This window comes from Perognathus longimembris, chromosome 5 (assembly GCF_023159225.1).
Source record: "Perognathus longimembris pacificus isolate PPM17 chromosome 5, ASM2315922v1, whole genome shotgun sequence".
In the NCBI taxonomy this organism is placed as follows: Eukaryota; Metazoa; Chordata; class Mammalia; order Rodentia; family Heteromyidae; genus Perognathus; species Perognathus longimembris.
The window spans coordinates 64,137,069-64,157,529 of record NC_063165.1 but is presented as its reverse complement, the minus strand read 5'-3'; the positions used below and the strand labels follow the sequence as shown (position 1 = coordinate 64,157,529).

The 20,461-nt window shown below is 40.9% G+C and overlaps 1 protein-coding gene across 2 annotated transcripts in view; it reads right to left on the bottom strand.

Annotated features, from left to right (window-relative positions):
* Positions 1–7,153: 7,153 nt before the first annotated feature.
* Lamp3 (lysosomal associated membrane protein 3) overlaps positions 7,154–20,461 on the bottom strand; it is a 32,190-nt gene continuing 18,882 nt past the window's right edge. The window contains exons 5-6 of one of the 2 annotated variants that reach the window (XM_048347039.1): positions 18,989–19,156; positions 7,154–7,906 (exon numbers count right to left, since the gene is read on the bottom strand). In XM_048347039.1, the coding sequence (XP_048202996.1) occupies positions 7,773–7,906; positions 18,989–19,156 (302 nt within the window). In that variant the 3' untranslated portion in view covers positions 7,154–7,772. Of the gene's footprint in view, positions 7,907–14,964; positions 15,203–18,988; positions 19,157–20,461 lie in introns of those variants that run through there. The other variant, XM_048347038.1, reaches the window with a different exon arrangement.

Here is a 20,461-nt window from a genome sequence, read left to right as displayed (position 1 = left end):
GCCACAGCGCCACTTCTGGCCATTTTCTGTATATGTGGTGCTGGGGAATCGAACCCAGGGCCTCATGTATATGAGGCAAGCACTCTTGCCACTAGGCCATATCCCCAGCCCCGATAAGATTTTTTTATATAAAATTCTTAACGAATACTTTTATTGTTATTATTCTTTTCATTTTTGTTTTTTGAGCTTTTTTTCTATGTCTATTTTCCATTATTTTTTGCAACAAAGTTTTTTTTTTTAACACTTCATGACATCTTCTATTAGGTCCTTACATTTCTCTCCAATCTTTAGTTTCTGATTGTGGGATTATTCTGCATTCCAGGTATTGAAATAGCTGTTGATAAGGGGAACTAGATGGTTTGTGTTTTCACATTTCAGTTCATAATTCTTTTGAACTCTTTGGATTTTAACTACTTTACTATCATGAGAGTCTGTTGTGGAGTTTTGACTTCTTTCAGGAGTTGTTGAGGAGTTAGTTTCCCTTTTTTCCATAAATATTGTGTTTCTATGTTGAGATTTGTATATTTGAAGCCACATCCTTAGTTGGTTTTTTCCTATATATGTGGTGCTGAGGAATCAAACCCTTCATGTACACGAGGTGAGCACTTTACCACTAGGCCATATTCCCAGCCCCTGAAGCCACATCCTTAGTTGGAAATTCTAATCATTTGTAGTGTTCCTGTGAGGTCTTCTCAATATTCAGGCAGGACTGTTTTACTACATATGGTGGAATACAGTTTCTCACTCCTAGCCTGGCAGTGCTCAATAGCCAAATATTTGCCCAGAACAGCAGACTGGGTCCCAGCACCACCCAGAGGAACTGAAATAAAGTGGAGTCTCTTTTCATTCCTAGTGTATGAATGAAATGAAGTGGAATCTCTTGTCATTCCTAGTGTATGAATGAAATGAGGTAGAGTCTCTTGTCATTCCTAGTGTATGAAATGGGGAGACATGTGGCCTGGCAGGAGGCCAGGTAAGGGCCAGCTCTCTATTTCTGGTTGCTCTCACTTAAGATGCCTCCCTTCTTTGTCTGTCAAGACACCAGTCTCTGTCAGTTTTACAGTCTGGAAACAAGGCAGCTTCCCACTTGGCCTACGAGATGCCCAGTTTGTGCCTCCAGCAAGAACAAATATCAAGGACTTGTGTGTTTCACAAACACCTTGAAGAGTCAAAGGAGCAGTCAGTTCTGCAATGGTGGGAAAAAACTGAGGAACTCAGACTCTTCTTGTTGTTCTCTTTGATTTTATTTACCTTTATTTTTTCATTTCTTTTTTTTATTTTGAAGTACCAGGGTTTGAGCTCAGGTGTTCTTTCTCACTAGTTAGGTGCCCTATCACTTGAGCCATACATCTACCTTCAGTGTTTTGGCGCCCCCTTCTAGAAGTTCACAACCAGTGGGAAGGAGGTAATCATGTGGTATCTCAGGTCCTTGGTGTGGTAAGAGATATGAAGTAATCCCTCCACTCTGTGAGGCTGAGGCAAGAAGATCATGAGTTTGGGTCCAGCCTGGTTTACGTAGTGAGGCACTCCAGCACGCACCAGCGATTAGGACAGAAATCCTCCAGATGGCAGCAGACAGATGCAGTTCACAAGCAGAGAACCAGAGGAAGCGTGAGTACTCCACAAAAGACAATCTCGCTGAGACTGCACCCACAGAACGCCATTGGGAAAGTAGCCCTTCCTCTCATCCACCATAGTGAATCGCCATCTTTGTCCCTGGCATAGAAGACCCCATGAGATTCTTATCTTCAAGTAACCACCAAAATTCCCGAAGTGGAGGTGTGGATCAAGTGGTAAAGCTTTGGGTAAAAAAGCTAAGCAAGAATAAGAGGCCTTGAGTTTAAGTCTCAGTACCAGCACACACACACACACGACCTCGCACACACACGCATGAGTGGCTATGTAAGTCAAGACCCTGCTTGCTGCACCTTGAAAACATAAGGCTGGAAGCGGGCAGGGCACAGCTCCCAAGGAGGCTCCACCCAGGATGGATGGGAGTCCACACAGCTTGTGTGGTGAGCCAAGGGAAAGAATGGGTGGGGAGAAGGGAAGATAGGACTGGAATTGGCTGGTTCCAGAAAATCACAGTGGAAAACCATTGAAAGATGTTTTACCAGAAAGAAAGGTGTCAGGATCTGACATGTTTTTAACAGAGGACTCAACGGGGCCAGAGGGCAAAATGGTCATAGTAGCCTGGTGGAGAGATGATTGTGGCTTGTGACTGGAGTGGTGGCAGCACAAGTGTAGGTGGTGAAAGAGACCAGATTCTGAATTTGCTGACAGAAAAATGGTGAGGTGATGAGAGGGATCGGGTCTGATGCTTAGGATTTTAAAATCAAAATAAATGATATTAAAGTGGGAAGAAAGGAAGGGAAGGTTTGGAGAGTGAAAGGTTAACTAACTTTTATTTGCAACTGGCCAGGTTTGAGATCTGTCTCTTACATGTGAAGCAGCAAGAAAAAGATGGCCAAGGAGCCAGGCACCAGTGGCTCACACCTGTAATCCTAGCTACTCCGGAGGCTGAGGGCTGAGGATTGCTATTTGAAGCCAGCCTAGGCAAGAAAGTCTGTGAGAGTCTTATCTCAAATTAACCACAGGGAAAAAAACACCCTGGAAGTGGAGCTATGGTTTAAATGGTAGAGTGCTAGCTTTGAGCCAAAAGAAGCTAGAGACAGTGCCCATGCCCTGAGCTCAAGCTCAGAACTTGCAAAAAAAAAAAAAAAAAAAAAAAAGATGGCCAAGGACTTGGAGGAAGACTTATGCTTTAGTTTTACTCCAAGTATATGTGGTTAATTTGTCTACTTAAGTAATCTAGCTATTCAGTCAAGCATTAGTCCCAAGAGGCATTGTGTTCATAAACTGATTTGTTGAGTGGTAACCCATTTGTAAAACTAAAGTTGAGAAAATCATAATTTAAAAACATTAATCTAAGTGTGACTCTGAGATATTTTATAGATGTGTTTAACATCCACACATAGCTGAGTTTGAGTAAAGGGGATTCTCCTTGATAATGTGGGTGGATCTCACACAAATAGTTGAAGGCCTTAGTGTTAGAACCCAAAAGGCACAGAAAGTAGGCAAGCAGAAAAAACTGAGATGAGGGTTGGGGGAGTATCCAGCAAAGAACTTGATCCTGCAGCCATTTATGGACTGAAGAGTTTTATAGGGACAGGCAAGCAGGTCATGAAGGAGGGAGGGGGCTAGCTGCCCAGCAGTAAGAAGGAAAAGTGAGGTTCAGGGTTGTTATGAGGGTAGCTAAGGATATAGTCTGAGGTCCCTTGGGGCACAGAATGTCACCTGTGGTACAGGGTGTTACTTGTAGTCTGGGTCAGTGTTAAGCTTACTGAGTAACTCCTGGAGGTGGTGAGAGGAAAAAGGGAAGTTTTCTATTTTGAGCAAAACCTCTGGGCAGTGGCCTCAAGATGGAGGTAACTTGGCTAAGCAGATTGACACTTGATGCTAAACACTGAGATTTTTTTTCAGAGAAAAAGTGCTTCTGTGTTAAGACTAAAAAACCAATTCTTTTCTGAATTTCAATATATCTATATGTCAGTCCTCTCTCCACCTATCATCTTTTTCTTTCTTTCTTTCTTTCTTTCTTTCTTTCTTTCTTTCTTTCTTTCTTTCTTTCTTTCTTTCCTTTCCCTTCCTTCCTTTTTCTTTCTTCCTTTCTCTCCTTCGTTCCTTCCTCTTCCCTCCCTCCCTCCCTCCCTCCCTCCCTCCTCCCTCCCTCCCTCTCCTCCCTCCCTCTCTCCCTCCCCCACTCTTATTGGTTCTGTCTTCAGGGAAACTCAGGGTAGTACAGTCTATATTTAGCATCCTGGAGAAGGCATGGGGACCAGTAGAGAGTAGAGATGAGTAGAAGGAAGCAGAGATTGGTCTCTGGAGTGTGGTGGACAATGAATGACAACTTCCAAGAAGGCCTAGTAAACAGTTTCAAATCATAGAAATAAACAAAGAGTGAAGCTGGAAATTTGTGTCCAGAAAAAATTTACCTGTAAATATCTGCCTATTATTTACAGCCCACCTGTTATGAAGGAATTTAACCATCTGATTAAGCGTGTCCATCAAATGCAAAAGGAGTTACAAAGGTTGTGTGGAATAAATTCATAGCCACAGTTGTCTTGTTAGGAGGTATGGTCAGAAGCCTCTGACAGGTAGGTGGTGGGAACTGATGATAATATCCTACTTCCTTGAGAGATTTCTCTTGTTGTCTTTGTTCAAGCTTTAAAACCTCATCATCAAAGCCTTCTGACTTTTGAGTTAAAGGTGTGTTATGATAAGATGCCAGTGGCTTTGGGGAAGTCCATAAGCAGCCACTAACATATGATATATCAACTAAATGAGATTTAGGAAGATCAGCTGAAGCAAGTTGGAATGGGTTATGAGGTTGATGGAGATCTGATGAAATCAGTACAACCTATGGACATGGTTTCCTCAAGGGTTCTTGTGTTAGAGGTTTGAGTGGAGATGTTGGGAGATGTTATAGATTTTTAGTAAGTGGAGTACAAAGGGAAAATCTTAGGTCATGGGGGCATTGCCCTCAGAGAGGATTTTGGTAGTTCTCCTAAGATCCTGAGTTCTTATAGTAGTCAGTTGCTATGAACCTCAGCCTGATGTCCATATTCTTCTTTGGCTTCCTGTTAAGGTAGCATCTCTCAGCCAGGCACTGGTGGCTCATACCTGTAATCCTAGCTACTCAGAAGGATGAGAGCTGAGGATCGCAGTTCAAAGCCAGCCTGGGCAGGAGAGTTTGTGAGAGCCTTATCTCCAATTATTCACCAGAAAACCAGAAGTGGCACTGTGGCTCAAGTTGTACAGCACTAGCCTTGAGCTGAAGAGCTCAGGGACAGCGCCCAGGCCCAGACCAAAAAAAAAAAAGAAAAAGAAAAAGAAAAAAAGATGGCATCTCTTCCATCCACACAATCCTACATGATGTTATCTGTCATTAGGTTTTCTCCAAAGGTAAAAACACTACAACTGCCTGATCTTTGAACTTTCTATCTCTACAATGGAGTTAAATGACCTCTTTTTTATTTTAGAAAGTAGGCAGCCTCTGGCATTTTGTTATAGCATTAGAAAACTAACAGAGTGAATTAACAAATAAGTTTGCTAGGACAGACAAGTGGCAATACCTAGAAAGCAAGAGGGTTAGAGAATTTTAACAGCAGAGTTTGTTATGACTCCTCAGTTTTGGAAGTTCCAGTTCCAGACATTTAAAGAGATGGCACATGTTTGGTGGGAGCGTGTGGTGCAGCAAGACTGCTCACCTCATAAATCTGGAAGCAAAGAGATAGACTGGAAGGAACCAGAATCATACAATTCCCTTCCAGAGCCTGCCCCAAGGCCTATACCATCATCCAACAGCAAAATCCCAGGAACAAAGGTTTCAAACACACTGACCTTTATGAGACATTTCATCTGCAAACTATAATAAAATGTATGTCATTTCTATGACTGAGTTATAAAAAGCACTATCTCCCTCTGTTTTTTGCATCACTACAGATAACTTATCCTAGATCTCTTCTTATTTATCAGAACCTCTACTACAGTATCAGGCATCAGTGCTGGCTGAGTGAACGAATGAATAAACCAATTAGGGAAGCACTTAAGTCAGACCACAATGTGGTCATTTATTCTAGACTAAGAGATGGGAAATTGTATCTCTAACGTTAATAGGATTTATTTTCTCAGGAATTCCATTCCTCCCACCAAAGGTCTTTTTCTCTAGTAGTGATAAGGCAGTAGAGAATAGAATAAAATGAATTATTTATTTTAAAAAGATGACTGAATTTATTGCTTCAAACCAAGACCTCCATCTAAAGGCCTAACATGAAAAATTCATATAACACAAATAATTATATGAAAGAAATGACACAAATCTCCAAAGTAAAAGTTTATTATAAGAGTTTTTCATACAATTCAATATTCCATTAAAACTAATGTCACGACCGTATCAACTCTACTGATTCATAAGGGCACACGTCAGATCAGTTGATGTGTTCTCTGGGTTAACAAGAATTGTCTCTTTACTAAAGATGCTGGATTCGTGTGTCTTCTGCTGACATCCTGACCTAGTTCCTTCCTGGAGTGGTGGAATCCAACAGGAAATACAGGCTGCTCTGCAGGATGAAGAGCACTACAACAGGAAATGTGATGGGAAAGTGTAGAGGCAGCAAGTTACCACAAGAGGGGGGAATCTACATTCAAGAAAGAAAAGTTGGTCAGTGGGTCAATAGATGACTTTTTTTGAAGGAGGGGAAAGGAAAATACACTTTAAGAAGTCCTTTCCTTCATTTTAGAGTCACAGTTAAGCACTCTGAGGAAAGTAAGAAATGAAATTTTACAGAGCTCCAACCTTCAAGAGAGTGGGGAAGTGCATTACCATTTCATTAAGTCTCAGTTCATCTGCCCTGGCTGCTGTTCTGGATGAAACCACCCCCTGCAGAGGTGAAGTGAGGGACGGTGGGGGCAGCACTCAGTGTCACTTTTCTGGTAGGTAAGAGCAGACATTTGAACCAGAGCTACCTGAGTTCCTGTTCTGGCTCTGCCTTCCATTAGGTGTATGAAATTTGGGTGATTTAATCAAATTAGCAAGAGCTGAGAGCTGGCCATGCCCATGCTTGTACTCCTAGCTACTCAGAAGACTGAGGGCTAAGGATCCAAGTCTGAAGCCAGCCTGGACAGGAAAGTCCCTGAGATTCTTATTTCTGATTAATCACCAAGAAACCAGAAGTAGAATGCCAACATTGAGTGAAAAAGCTAATCAAGAGCACACGCCTGAGCATCGCATACACACAAAATTCCTTTAGCTCTCAGTTTACTCACCTTTACATGTAAAGTGATTAAATGAGATGTATATAAATTGCCTATTCTAGTGTTTTACATACTGTGTTCAATAAGTAAGAGCCATGATTATTATTGTTTCCTTATTATTTAATTATATTGTCTGTAAGCAGCAATTCTTAGTCTTTAATAACTCCGGATGGGAAATTGTATTTGTGTGTATGTGTATACATGTACATATATACATATACATGTAGATATGTATTTGTAGATATATACGCATAATATTGTAAATACCAGGAATTGTGTGTACATATGTATAAAATGTATATACACATATATAGAAGTTATATGTGTATATATAGGTACATTTGTACATATATTCATGTATGCTGGTTTGTTCTTCCTGTTAGTTTCACAGCAAGATTTAGATAACCTGAGATATATTGCTCTTTTCCGTGGTTAAATAAAAACAAAAAGCAAACTAAGACAAATAACTAAGTAGAAGTAGAAAAGGAGGTGTCATACTAGGCATGTGTACATCAATAAAAGTATTGAAAGGCCAGTTGAAAGACAAGGTAAAGACTTTTTTTTTCTTAAACGGAAAAGGTCAAGGGTAAAACATAAAATTCTTAATGTAAACACAGGTAGCACAAATTACAACTAACTCTTTACTTTATACTTTGGAGGGACCATGCTACTTTACATCTATTATATTCAATTTATCAAAGATGTTGACTTTGATTAAGATGATCTGTAGAAAATACTCTTCAATCACTAAGTCTTTCATAAGATGAGCAAAAAGCAGTTGGAAATTGGTGTGCTGCTTGAACTTGCCTGACTTGACAAAGGCTTACTTGGTTTTAGCGGAAGATGGTGCATCATTTAATGGAAGATGGCACATCATTTGAAGGACCCACACTTTAAAGGAAACCCCAACATTCCGGAAATCATGAAAGATTTTTTTACACTTCACTAGGCACTGGTTAGATTCTCTGGTATCCGGATAATTGGCGCCTTAGGCGGACTGTGTAGACCCCCAGGCCCACAATGCAGAGGGCAATCAGGATGAGCCCAATCACAGGAAGCACAATGGTGTAGTCAGATGAGCACTCATTCACTAAGAGAGAAAACAAATGCAAAACAGCAGGTGAGATTTGGTGATGACTGGCCAGCAAACAGGCTGGAATAGAACAAATAATGTGGGAGCTTTGGAGTCAAGACAAATCTGCTTTGACTTTTAATGATACCAATTAACTAGCTGTGAACTCCGCATAAGGTAACAGATAATATATACAAAATGATTGAATGCTTAAGTAAAATAGTCATTTTATGTTCTCAAAGTTAATAATGTTCTAAACATTAATAATAATTTTCTCAACATTGATAATGGCACTACTATTGTTAGCCCAAGTTTGTGAACTGACCAAGACCTTCAGAGCTGCTCTCTGAAAAGTGGGGTGTGGGGGCTGGGGATATGGCCTAGTGGCAAGAGTGCTTGCCTCCTATACATGAGGCCCTGGGTTCAATTCCCCAGCACCACATATACAGAAAATGGCCAGAAGGGGCGCTGTGGCTCAAGTGGCAGAGTGCTAGCCTTGAGCAAAAAGAAGCCAGGGACAGTGCTCAGGCCCTGAGTCCAAGCCCCAGGACTGGCCAAAAAAAAAAAAAAAAAAAAAAAAAGTGGGGTGTGTCCCTAGATCCCAAATGACCCTTCAGGGACAGGTTGTCTGTCCAATTTATAAAAGATTTTAAGGCTTGAACTCAGGTCCTGGGCACTGTTCCTGAGCTTTTTTGTGCAAGGCTGATGCTCTATCACTTGAGCCATACCTATATTTCTGGCTTTGTGGTTGTTAGAGATAAGAGTCTCATGGACTTTTCTGTCCAGGATGGCTTTGAACCATGATCCTCTGATCTCAGCCTCCTGAATAGCTAAGATTTACAGGTAAGATCCACTGGTGCCAGATTCAAAGGTTTTTGTATATTGCTTTTAGCTAATATTTTTGTTTTGTTTTGTTTTGTTTTGCCAGTCCTGGGCTTGGATTCAGGGCCTGAGCACTGTCCCTGGCTTCTTTTTGCTCAGGCTAGCACTCTGCACCTTGAGCCACAGCGCCACTTCTGGCCGTTTTCTATATATGTGGTGCTGGGGAATCGAACTCAGGGCTTCATGTATGCAAGGCAAGCACCCTTGCCACTAGGCCATATTCCCAGCCCTTTAGCTAATATTTTTGAAAAGACCAATTATTCACCAGAGCTTAAAATGTAAGAGTTTAGAAATTGCCCAAACTGGCTCTTCTTTATTTCACTAGAGAGCACTTAATTTAACTCATTTAAAATGAAATTGGTTGGATCAGAAACTGACCAATCTTCTAAAAAATTGCTTTAAAAATATTTCCTTTAAAATTATCTAAGTAGTTGTCTAGGGGGATTTCAATTCAACTTGACATTTTATAAGTACAATGCATCTTGGTTGATGTCATGCATTTCATCAGTCTTTCCCGCCCCTATCTCCATCCCTTCAAGTTGCTTGGTTCCATTTTCATATATGTACATTGTATATAATATAATGTATTTGCTCACACTCCTTTCTCCATTTGTCTTCCCCTTCCTCCCCTTGACCTCCTCCCTCTGACAAAATGTACTTCAGCTTCCTGGTATTCATTTTGTTAAACCAAAAGTTAGTTATTTAAATAAGTTATACCATTGGAATCCTCCCTTACATATACACTACTTTAGTCAATTTGTTTGTGTATATCCATATGGCTCTGTTACATGCTTTCATGTATGTTTATAATTTAGCTCTAACTTCTACATATGCGAAAACATGTACCCTTTGTTTCTCCAAGCTTGATACTCACTTAATGGAACTGTTGCTAGATCTATCATTTCTCTGCAAATAACATAATAATATTCTTCCTGACAAATGAGTAAAATTCTACTATATATATTCTATATATATATTATATATATATAGAATATATATTATATATTCACTGCAGCCAAGTTACAGAAATCTGGGCTGTGGTGAATAGTGCAGCAATGACTATGGATGTATGTCTGAATTGTAATAGCTTGGATAGATGTCTAAGTGGTAACATTGAATTATAGAATAGTTTTGTTTAGTTTTTTGAGGAATTTCCACAGTGGCTACACTAGTTTACATTCCTACCAACAGTGTAATAGGGTTTCTTTTTCCTCACATCCTTCCTAGCATTTGTTAAGAAACTAACTGATTTTAACTGGAAAAAGATGGAGGGACCTTAGGATAAAGGAATCTCAATGGAAAAAAGAGCAAATACACAGAGGAAAAAAATCTTCCACCCATAGATGTGAAGATCTATGTGTATGAGCCAATATGGAAATTTTCTCCTGAACCAAGGACTACCACTGACTCACTCCTGTGTACCTGAAGTTGAAATGGCAGGCAAGGCATAGAGCATGGCAATTAGAGGTACTAGAAAAAAAGAAAATTTATGTAAGAAAGGATCTAGACTTGTGGTACATCATGTAAATTGGCAGGGAGCAATATTTTCCCTATTTTTTCCATAGGCCTATATAGAGCTTGCATGATATTCTATGGCCTATGTCAGATATGTCCCTGAGTTAGACTTTTTTGTATCAGTTCTTCTCTGTGGCACAGTGTGTGAACTTTCAGTCCCATCTTCATCTTCAAGCATTTATCTCATGGAAACTCTCCAAAGTCTTCAAATATATCTTCATTTCATGTTTCAGCTCCTGACTTCAGAGGCACTATGTCAGAGGTTCAGAATGACTTCTAGTGCTAGTAGTGTCTCTATAATGCTTTAAAAAAATTGACATTACTTGTGATTATTCCAGTCGTTCTCCATATAAAAATAATATAATTTCAGCACTATTTTGCTCTTGTAGTTTCTGTATAGTATGTGACAGTACTCTGATACTCCACAGTCCCACTTCTATTTTTTTTTTAATTTTTTTTATTGCCAGTCCTGGGACTTGGACTCAGGGCCTGAGCACTGTCCCTGGCTTCTTTTTGCTCAAGGCTAGCACTCTGCCACTTGAGCCATAGTGCCACTTCTGGCCATTTTCTGTATATGTGGTGCTGGGGAATTGAACCCAGGGCTTCATGTATAAGAGGCAAGCACTCTTGCCACTAGGCCATATTCCCAGCCCACCACTTCTATTTTTATACTTAGTATTTTTTTTTTTTTTTGCCAGTCCTGGGGCTTGAATTCAGGGTCTGGGCACTATCCCTGAACTTCTTTTGCTCAAAGCTAATACTCTACCACTTGGGTCACAGAGCCACTTCTGGCTTTTCTATTTATGTGGTACTGAGGAATCAAACCCAGGGCTTCATACCTTTTAGGCAAGCACGCTACCATTAAGCCACATTCTCAGCCCTGATACTCTATTTGTTTTCTTAGATGTAAATGCTTCTATTAGCTTACATTTCATTTAACATCTTATCTATGTAACTTCTAGTTAGATGAAATTCATTCTTAGCTGGGCGCTGGTGGCTCACGCCTGTAATTCTAGTTACTCAGTAGGCTGAGATCTGAGGATTGAGGTTCAAAGCCAGCCCAGGGAGGAAAGTCCATGAGACTCTTATCTCCAATTAACAATCAGAAAACTGGAAGTGGTACTATGGCTCAAAGTACTATAGCACTAGCCTTGAACTGAAGATCTCAGGGACAGTACCCAGGTCCAGAGTTCAAGCCCCAGGACTGACAAAAAAAATTCTTATTAGGTGATACTTGGCATAAAGAAAGTTTCCAGGATTTCTTTCCATTCCTTGGCTTCTCTTAATACTGTTTCATATTAACTGTGTTGATTTACAGCTTTCTGCTATAAGCTAATTGTGCCCTTCTAAAATTCATAATTGAAATCTTAATTCCTAAGGACTAGAGAACATGACTGTATAGGAATCCAATGTCTCTAAGGAATGAAGTAAAATGAACCATTCGGGTTAGTCACCCAATATGAATAGTCCTTATAAGAAGAGGATATTTAGACATTGATAGGTATACAGAGGGAAAACCATATGAAAACCTGGACCATTACATCCAAGGAGAGAAGCCCCAGAAAAAAATCAATGACTCCAGTGTGCTGATCTTAGATTTCTAGCCCCTGGAACTGTGAAATTAAGTTTCTGTTGTTTAAAGCCTTTAGTCTGTTGTACTTTGTTATGTTACTCCTAGCAAACAAATACACCCTCCCTTCTTTAATCAATTTAATTTCACAACATTCTTATAGTTATTTTACCATACTTCTTTCATAGAAGACATGCATTTGGTTTTTATCTTGATTGTTCTTGAGCCTGGAAGTCCAGAGATTCAATTTCCTACAATACCATTTGGGAAAATTATGATGATTTTTTTTCTCATTGTATCTGAAATCTATCAAAGATTCCCTGTAGATCAGCATTTGTGTCCTATCCCTTTTTGGTAGCCTCTAGTTTGGGGTTAGTTGCCAAATGCTCAGGAGCCACTGAGCATCGGTTTCCTGCTCATTCCGCAAAGCCTCTGCTCTGTGTGGTTACAAAATGTGAATTCAAAGCCATTTTAAGGCGAATTCGTGTTGGTGGTGGGAAACATCATAAGTGTCGGCAGTTGCCATCTTGCCAAAGAAATCCCAGAAGATCCAGGTGCTAATGGCTCGCACCTGTAATCCTGGTAACTTAGGAGGCTGAGATTTGAGTGAGGTTTGAAACCAGCCCAGGCAGGAAAGTCTGTGAGACTCTTTTATCTCCAATAAACTACTCAGAAAAAGTTGGAAGTGGTGCTGTGGTTCAAGTGGTAGAACACTAGCCTTGAGCAAAGGATGCTCTGGGACAGCACCCAGGCCCAGAGTTCAAGTCCCAGGACCAGCACAAAAGAAAAGGAGAAGAAGAAAGGAAGAAAGAGAGAAAAGAAGAAAGGAAGAAAGAAAGAAAGAAAGAAAGAAAGAAAGAAAGAAAGAAAGAAAGAAAGGAAAGTCATTGAAGATAATAGAAAAAATTAAGATTATATTCATCCTTATTCCTCTACTCTTGAGGTTTCCATCAGCTCTGGGAGATTTCCACATACTAGATAAATTACCGTAGTCATTCTGCACACGGCCAGTGGTTTTAACAAACACCTCATGCTCTGCCCTGTAGAAATTTTCAAGTGCCCTGAACACTGCACACATGAGAACCCAGAGAAGGTGTGTGTCTGAGGGAGAGGAAGAAAGAATTAACATCTCTCCAAAGCTAAGCCCTCACTATTAGATCTGAGTTACTTCGGGGAGCACAGGGGCCTCACACCCTAACTTACATCAATGCCTCTTGTGTTTTCAGAGGGAAATAGGCATTTCCTGACACTGATGTCTTCAGGGGCTCTTAGCGCTCTTGAGCTGCTGAGTGTCCTCCAGATCCCCTCTCTTCTAAGGAAATGGAGAAAGCTAAAGTGCTGCCAAAGAAAGCTTGTACATTTCTAGATAAGCAGTGGTTAGAGTTGTTGCCAAATTTCTCAGGTTTCCTGTTAAAAATAATCAATGGCACCTTTGGAAAATACAGAAAACAAAATTTCCTGTGAGTAAAGTCAGATAAGAACATTCGGAAGAAGCCAGGGCCAGTGGCTCATATTTGTAATCTTAGCTACTCAGGAGGCTGAGATCTGAGAATTGTAGTTTGAAGCCATCCCCAGTAGGGAAGACTGAGACTTTTATCTCCAATTAAACAGCAAAAAGATGGAAGTAAAGTTGTGGCTCAAGAGGTAGATTGGCAATTTTGAGGGGAAAAAAAAAGCTCAGGGCAAAAACAAATAAGGAAAAAAAGAAAAAGATCTGAAAGTCCATTTTGCTTCCTTTTCTCTCAACAGTAAAATCCCAGTTCTCACATTTAAACTGGCAGTGTAATAAAACCATGAATAACATCCTAAGCCATATTTTAATAGAATATTTTCCTCCAACTATCCATCACACCCAACCTGGAACTTACTAAATTACAATTTTTTCTTTTTCTTTTTCTTTTTTTTTGCTCCAGTCCGGGGGCTTGAACTCAGGGCCTGGGCTCTGTCCTTGAGCTTTATTTGCTCAAGGCTAGCCACTCTGCCACTTGAGCCACAGCACTACTTCTGGCTTTTTCTGTTTATGTGGTACTAAGGAATCGAACCCAGGGCTTCATGCATGCTAAGCAAGCACTCTACCACTAAGTCGCATTCCCAGCCCTAAATTACAATTTTGTGGTGAATGAGAAATAGGAAGGAGAGACCCAGTGTGTGCAGGTCTTCCTACATCCCCTTCTGCAATGGTCCAAATCAACACATTTTTCAAGGACAGAACAGCATTAAAGAAAAACAAGAGACAAGTCAAAGAAAAATGTTAAGAAAACAAACAACAAATGAGGTTGAAGGAATTAAGAACTAACATTTATTGAGCCTTTGATTTGTTTGCCAAAAAAAATTTAGTTTGTGCTTTACATTACAAAAATGAAATACTAGCAGTGTTCTATTTTTTTTTTTTACTAATAATGTATTACAATACCATATAATCTTTTTAAAATGATAGTATGTTAAGGCTATGTAGAATTTGAGTAAGAATTTGAATAAATCCAAATCATTTCATGATATATTTTGAAATGGATTGAGTTTTCTAAAATTATATTCAAAAGAACACTATGTAGTAATACTATATATACGTGTGTGTGTGTGTGTGTGTGTGTGTGTGTGTGTGAAGCCAGACACCAGTGGCTCATTCATGCCTGTAATCTTAGCTACTCAGGACTATGAGATCTGATGACCTCAGTTCGAAGCCAGTCTGGGCATAAAAGTTTGTAAGACACTTTCTTCTGATTACCCAGCAAAATCCTGGGAGAGAAAGTGTGGCACAAGTGATAGAGCCCCAGCTTTGAATGGAAAAGGAGAGTATCCAACCCCTGACTTCAAGCCCTAGTACGGTGTGTGTGTGTGTGTGTGTGTGTGTGTGTGTATGCACACGAGAAAAATCATTAGTCTAAAATTGACTTCTTTATGGTTCCCCCTGTGGGGTTACTCTCTCCACCTCACAAGCACCCCCACGCATGTCTCTTCCTTTGCCCCAAATTCTCACAACAGTCTTGTTTATACTTGTGAGGAAGATGGCATCCAGGGCAGTGTGTCATAGACCCCTCCCAGCCCACATCAGGAAGTGGGTGTGGTCTGCAGGGGAACTCCATGTCCTCCCCAGTTTAGGGACGATGTGGGTCTGGCAACTAGATAGGTCAGTCCTTTCACTTCGGGCTGAATATGAAGCCAGAACCCCAAAGGCCTAACCTCACACATTTTGAAGAAGGCAGTGCTTTACACGCGTTCATATCCTCTCCTGGGACTCTTTCTGGCCACCAGATATGCTGTTAGCAAAATGACAAGCAGTCCTGTGATACTCAAGCCCATGGCCACAGGGATTTCTCTCCTGTTTCTGTCACTGAAGCATTCATCTTCTGTAATTGAATTCAGAGTAACAGGTGTTAAGGCTGACCACAAATGCTGGGAAGTGATACTGCATCTGTCTGCCTGTTTAGGAGACAAGGAAACTGGGGTTGGTGAGGGAAGGGGCTGGACCTCCCACCTGCTGCCTCAGTCCACAGATGGGTGAAACTGGGGAGGCAAAGGCTCCAGACAGTGGATTCCAAACTGGTTGAGCTCTTAAGGAGAGTATTCAGCTACAGATCTGTAGGCTGCATGCCTGAAAATTTGTGATCCAAAGGGTCTAAGGTGAACCTGGGGATTTGGGTTCTATTCTGGCTCTATTCTCAAACTCCAGAGACCAGGTCTCAGAGCCCAAGTTTTCTATCCAAACTGCTTCTTAAAGGGGCTACTGGGCAGAGCACTGGTGATTCACGCCTGTTAGCTACTCAGGAGGCTGAGATCTGAGAATCCTAGTTCAAATCCAGCCTAGGCAGACAAATCTGAGAGACTCTTACCCCCTATTAACCAGCAAAAAAAAAAGGAAGTGGAAGTCTTGCTCAAGTGGTAGAGCAAGTCAAGTCAGAGTGTGAGGCTCTGAGGTCATATTCCAGTGCTGGCACACAATAAAGAAAGAAGGTGGCTACTGGGACAGTCTTACGTGGTGTGAGTAATAAGGGAAAATAAACAGCATAGCAAAAGAAAATCCCAGGCAGCCCACACAGAGGAGCTGCGAATCCAGTTATAAGCCACTGTCTTTGACAAGGCTGAGCATGTACATTTGCTGGATTCCTCTCTAAGTTCTTTGAGCCTATTTAAATGTCACCATTACAGTTATTACAAATGAAGGAAACCATGCAGCCTATGTTTCTTTGGGTCTGGCTTACTTCATTTAATATAATTTTTTTTTTCAAGTCTTTCCATTTCCTTACCAATGGGGCAATGCCATTCTTTCTGATGGAAGCATAAAATTCCATGGTGTATATATACCCCAATTTCTTGATTCATTCATCCACTGAGGGGCATCTGAGTTGATTCTCTATCTTAGTTATGGTAAATAAAACTGCAATGAGCATGTTTGTGCTGGTGGCATTAGTAAGGGCTGGTTTGTGGTCATTTGAATCCAATGGACAGTAAAAAACAGATAATTACACTTGGACATAATTAAACAGCACTCCAAGCAGTTGCACCCTGGGAACAAAGGAAGATATTCTTAGGAGAGGCTCCTAATGGCTCAATAGCTATATGCATATGACCATATAAAATGATGCTTATTGAAATGAACTCCAAGAAATGAAAACAGGAGGTTTTTTATGGTACTGTTTGCAGTTATTTCTTTTTTCCCCCTTTGGTTTATTCCCTGTTGTCACTGTTTTTGATTCCTGTACCCTTTGACTTGTATATAAGTGTATCTGATTTGGGGAAGGAAAGGGAATCATAGAAATGATAGGACAAAAGGTGAACCAGTTCAACAGTGATACTCACTAGACACTATGTTGGAAAAAAACATTACAACTTTGGGGGAGGAGAAGGGAGAGGAAGTGGAAGAAAAGGAGGGAGGGGCTACACTGTTAATAAGAATATACTCATTACCTTTCTTATGTAACTGCAACCCCTCTGTACATCATCTGGACAATAAAATTTAAATAAAAATAAAAAAGTCACCATTTGCCAGGGCTTCTCTAACACACCTCTCTCCACCAACACTGTGTTACTTTCACCTTTCTCTGAGCTTCCAGAACCTTGCTCAAGCCTGCTTAACACCACATATTGCCCAGTGGCATGCTCCTTGTGACCATCATCTCTTATAGGTAAAAATATAGTTAACAAGCTGGCTGTCAGTGGCTCACACCTGTAATCCTAGCTACTCAGAAGGCTGAGTATCTAAGGATGGCAGTTCTAAAGCTAGCTCAGGCAGAAAGTCTATGAGACTCTTAGTAAAAAAGCTGGAAATGGAAGTGTAGCACAGGGGAAGTACCAGCCTTGAGTGAAAAAGCTTAGGGATAGTGTCCAGCTCCTGAATTTCAGCCTCAGTACCAACACACACACACACACACACACACACACACACACACACACACACACACACACACACACACCCCAGTTTAAGAATGATAGAGTGATCTGTTTTCATCCCATGTGATCAGCAAAATCATGGAATATGGAGCCCAGATGAAGCAGTTACAGTGGAGTGAACAAGAGAAGTCTTTTGGCAGAAAGATTGGTAGGGCTTTGTAAACAGAGGGTGACAAGGAGAGAGAGGGGGTAAATGATAACTGATTCATCTTGTATGAGGACTCTCCAATGAAAGATGTATGTGCATGCACATACTGGTGCTATTGGGACTTGGGTACTCAGTGCTTCTAGCTCTGAATGCTTTTTAAATCAAAGCTGGCACTCTGCCACTTGAACTATACCTCCACTTCAGGCTTCTTACTAGTTAATTGGAGAGAGCCTCCGGGATTTGTGTGCTCCACACCACAATTCTCAGATCTCAGCCTACTCCGTAGCTAGGATTATAGTCATGATCCACCAACTCTTGGCTTAGTGCCCAGCTAAATGGTGACTTTTTTTTGAGGAAACAAGATTTTTAAAAAAGAGCTTTTCTGCATCTACCTGTGAACACTAGCAGTAGCTACAAATGTGAGAAACTCTTATTCCCCACCTGCCTACTTCCCATTTCACAAAACTTTTGATGGGGAAATGAACTAGTATATGCCTTGTTTTAAGATCATATGATTAATTTCAGAGGTTTTTCAAACCTTCATTATGATTTTTCAAAGAAGTATTTTCCAACATTAGAAGCTTTGACACCTACTGATGAAGTTGGTCTTAATACCAAATCTTAATACTGAGCCTGAACGCTGTGTCAAAGGCCCAAATCAAACAAAAGCCAAGTCTGTAGACAGGAACTCTCTACAGAAACCAGGGACTCAAGGCAAAGCAGTATCTGGCTCCTCTTTTTGTTAAATGTTTCCATTAGGTCAGGAGAGTTTTCTGCTACATGCATCTTTAATTTTACAATGGAAGCCAGAGCAAAATCCAGTTCACAGTATGAATATATTTAACCACATGGCCAAGCTTCCAGCTAAATCAACTTTGGGTAGTTGAGAAACACTTAAACTATTTTTGAGTTCTTATGAGTGCCTATTTTAGAAATTGAAGTTCATGGTCTTCCTGAGAATGTGTAGAAGTCCTTATAATGCTGTTTTCCTGGCAGAGAAGAAAGGACTTTTCTGGAAAGTCACTCTGCTCTATGCCTGGCCCATATCCAAGGACCAAGGTCCCTCCTGGGCAGCATCGGGAGAGCTCTGCCCTTGGTGGTCAACTCCAAAGCAGTAGTCAGAGGGAAATGAATGCTGACTGTTAGGAAAAGCTGTCAGATGCAACAGTTTATAAATAAGCCAACGCAATAGAGTTGATTTCTTTCTTGAATTATTGCATCTTGCTCTTTTCCTTCTGCAAGTGGGAAAGATTCTATGCTGAAATCTTAAGTCACTAATTCTTAGGATCTCTTTAAAGTGTTCTCTGAACATACACAGACTCCCCACTGCTCATCAGCATGTATAAGTGAGGTAAGTAATGGTGTTTTCTGACTGTTGCATTGTGTATCTCAATGAGGGAGAATGTGGGTTTGGGTCAAATGAAGAGATCAGGCACAGGAGAGCTGAGGGGGCTGAGGAGCCTGGCTTTGAGGTGTGGGGGTGACACGCTGTTCTAGAAAGCCATCTGCTTCCTGCCCCTTGACCCCTTCAGACCAAACACTGCTTGCAGCTACCCCCCTCAAAGCCTGTGTGCAATTTAATGAGCCTTTAACTTACCATTTCCAAAGCCATCTCCTTCAAAGTCGAAGGCCTGAAGTTGGAGATTCATTGTCTTCAGTTGAAGCTGGTTTGACAGCTGGAGGCTTTGTTCACTCACACACTTGAAGGAATGCCCCACAGCTGTTTCAAACATGACAGCACGCTTCATTCCCTGGTAAGTTTCCTCTGAAGAGAAAAAGTGAAATGTAGATGTGTAGGGATCCTGACCATCTTCACCAAGCTGCTGTTGGCTGCCAGGAGGGCTTCCTGAAGGAAGTAGCTTCCATGCCTCTCCATTCATGCTTGGGGTTGCTTCTGACTTTATTGCCCTTTGTGAGTACAAGTTAGCTGTGTGCTTCCTTCCAGAATGTAAGCTCCATGCAGCAGTTCGGGTGCTATCACTTTGAACAATTATGTTGATTTTGTCTTTATTTTTTGGTGCTGGTACTGGGGATTGAACTCAGGGACTTTTTTTTTTAATCAATGCTGACACTACCACTTGAGCCACACCTTCACGTCTAGCTTTTTTGCTAGTTAATTGGAGATAAGAGTCTCATGGATTTGTCTGCATGAGCTGGCCTCAAACCAAAATCCTCAGGTCTCAGCCTCCCAACTAGCTAGTATTATAGGCATGAACCAGCAGCGCCCAGCTCCACTTTGGATAATTGAAGAGGGGATGCATATTTTTAAGGCAGGATGGAGTAGCCTAGTACATGCTGCTGTATAGGCCTTCAGATAACAGCCCCTCCAATTAGGGGAATAAGTTTCTGAGACATTCCATTCCCAGACCTGCTTAGGATGGGTGGAATATTTTAGTGTCAATTGGTTCTGATAAGCAGAGTGGTGGTTGACTTGACCCGGTGAATGTTATGCTACACCAGGTTGCTGACCCAGCAAATGTTGTATAGTAACAGGCTGCACCTGCAACTAAAGGATAAGCTCTGTCTCATTAGTGTTATCTACCCCTTACTTTGGAAATGTTATTCTTGAGTTCTGTCCCCTTATCAATGCCTTGCTTTAGTCTTAAGTTTTCATTATTATTAGCCTCATTAGCTGCCTAGATTTATTATCTTACTTTGAAGGTGTTATTCTTCAACTGTCAAGATATAGATTTTCTCCTATACTGTTATTGCATACCTTACTAAGCCAGCTGCAGCCTCCTGTGTGTGGTTTTTGCCTATATAAACCCCAGCTTGAGGACTGTTCAGGGTCACAGTGTTAGCTCCCGAGTCTGCACTGTGTCCCTGGCTATTTAGCTTTTGTGCCTGCAATAAAGCTTGAATTCTCCTGACTTTGTTCATGTGCTAGACTTATTTTTCTCGGACCCCGGTACATCTTAGAGTGGGGCTAGTTCCCCTAACCCCCTCCCTACTACATAATTATGAATCCTCAATGCCTAATGCAGGCAGGGCTCAGCACCTACCTACATTTTTTGTAGAGTGAATATATGTTTCCAAGAGAATAAATTGCACTATCTACAACAAATCTATT